We start from the raw sequence: 2,261 nt of genomic DNA on the forward strand, positions 1-2,261 counted from the left end.
TGTTCTCATTAGTTTTATCACACTTGTAAGTTTGTGTATCTATTGCCACAGTCAAGATATTGACCTCTGAATTTTTAAAACATTTTATGATGTGGTATTAAAGTTGAAAAAACTAATGTGGAGGATGCTGTGTAAGGCCTTGTATTCATTTTTTGAAAAATAGTTTTCAAAAATTGAAAAACTAATTTTTTTCCCTGTACATTTATTATTGATATCTGAGGAAAAGCATCTAAAATTTGCTAGACCAAGTGATCTGTGGTTAGATAAGAAACCACTATCTTCAGTTTATTTCCCCTATTTGAGAAATTTGAATTAGTTTCCCTGTTTAAAATTGCTAAAGTAAGGCTTGCTTCAGAAATATGGAATAGCATAAATCACTGAAAGAGAGGAGAGTGTATCACCAGCAGTGTTAATAGCATCTGGGTGCTACCCGGCCAGCCTTGCAAGGCTTTCTGTATTTGTAGAGAAGGCCCCGTGCAGGCCCATCCAGTGAGCAGCTGTTGAACTCGTGCTTTCCAGGCACAAGACACAGTTCCTGCCCTCAGAACTCCCAGCCCGGGAGGTGAGAATAAGGAGCTGATGCAACAGCACCAGTCAGTCCTGAGGCGTGCACTCTGCTGCTGTTCCAAGAGAGAAAGGCTGCGGGCTGGGATACGAGAAGGGAGGGCCCCAGCAAGGAAATGAGACTGGGATGGACCTCGAGGGCTTGGCAGAGGGAGGGAAGGAGGGCAGGCAGAGGACTGGTGTACGCAGTTTCAGATGACTCCTGAGAATGGCTGCGTAGAAAGTGTGTTTTACTGTTTTTTACGACTGTCTTGTAGACTGCATAGCACTGAACACTCAGTAAGTTTTCCACACACTGTCGTAGAGTTTTTAGTGATAATTCTTTTTCTGCTACAGATGAAATTTGTGGCTTAGGGCATCACATTTTATCATTGTCTTTGTTTCTTTTCAGTTCCAGCTGTGGTTATATTGTAAATGAAGCATCTAACATGTGCACAACTTGCAACAAAAACTCCTTGGACTTTAAATCTGTCTTTCTCAGTTTCCATGTGCTGATTGATCTGACTGATCACACAGGCACCCTTCATTCCTGTAGTCTCACAGGAAGTGTTGCTGAGGAGACTTTGGGCTGCACGGTAAATAGCAAAAAGGAAGAAATGTTTAGAATATTTCCAAAGTGAATGCTTTTTCCCAAAAAAAATAGGTTGTTTTGTCAAACATTTGATAGAAATTGATTCACTAATAAACAGCCTGGGAAAAAATCATCTTGCTTTAAACACACATTGCTTTGATGAACAAATGTTACATATTTTATATCAAAATCCTCGCTAATATTTACTATTATGAGTAATGACTGAGGCCATTAGCCTAAATGGATAAATAAACATGATGTTTTAGGGCTGGGCACCGTGGCTCACGCCTGTAATCTCAGCACTTTGGGAGGCCAAGGAGGGCGGATCACTTGAGGTCAGGAGTTTGAGACCAGCCTGACCAATATGGCGAAACCCCATTTCTACTAAAAATACAAAAATTAGCTGGGTGTGGTGACGTGCACTTGTAATCCTAGCTACTCAGGAGGCTGGGGCACGAGAATCACTTGAACCCAGGATGTGGAAGTTGCAGTGAGCCAAGATCACGCCACTGCACTCCAGCCTGAGTGATAGAGCAAGACTTGTCTCAAAATAATTAAAAAAAAAAAAACAAGGAAACATGATGTTTGATATAGTCAAGTAACGATGGGTAAAACAACAAGTCGGAGATGTTGATCAGTCATAAGGTGGTTTTTCTAGGAAGATTTGGCTGTGTTTCACCTACTCAGTTACATAAAGTCAGCTACATGTTTTCTCCTTGGTTTGCAGCTATACAACAGCAGCAGATACTTAGGGATTAGCATGTGCATTTGGCAATAGGCACCTGTTTTTTATTGTTAAAACCAGCTCATGAAATTTACCATTAGACTTTAGTTCCAAATTCTGCTTCCACTTTATTGAGGGGATTTTTCCTTGCTGAGATACCTGATTACCTTTGGAGATTTTGCTTATATAGCCTTTCCTGCCTTATCTTCTCTATCAAAACAATTGAGTTGGCTGGGCATAGTGGGTCACACCTGTAATCCTACCACTTTGGGAGGCTGAGGCAGGAGGATCACTTGAGGCCAGGAGTTCAAGATCACCCTGGGCAACATAGTGAGACCCTGTCTCTACAAAAAATAAAACATAAAACAATTAGCCAGAGAAGAGTAGTGCATACCTGTAACC

At 41.2% G+C, this 2,261-nt stretch overlaps 1 protein-coding gene across 2 annotated transcripts in view; it reads left to right on the forward strand.

The window, feature by feature from the left end:
• LOC100972985 (meiosis specific with OB-fold) overlaps positions 1–2,261 on the forward strand; it is a 38,764-nt gene that overhangs the window by 32,343 nt on the left and 4,160 nt on the right. For both annotated transcript variants that reach the window (XM_034940980.3, XM_034940978.3), the window contains exon 12: positions 956–1,139. In XM_034940980.3, the coding sequence (XP_034796871.1) occupies positions 956–1,139 (184 nt within the window). The remainder of the gene's footprint in view (positions 1–955; positions 1,140–2,261) is intronic.

The sequence above is a fragment of the Pan paniscus genome, chromosome 18, assembly GCF_029289425.2.
Source record: "Pan paniscus chromosome 18, NHGRI_mPanPan1-v2.0_pri, whole genome shotgun sequence".
NCBI classification, from domain to species: domain Eukaryota; kingdom Metazoa; phylum Chordata; class Mammalia; order Primates; family Hominidae; genus Pan; species Pan paniscus.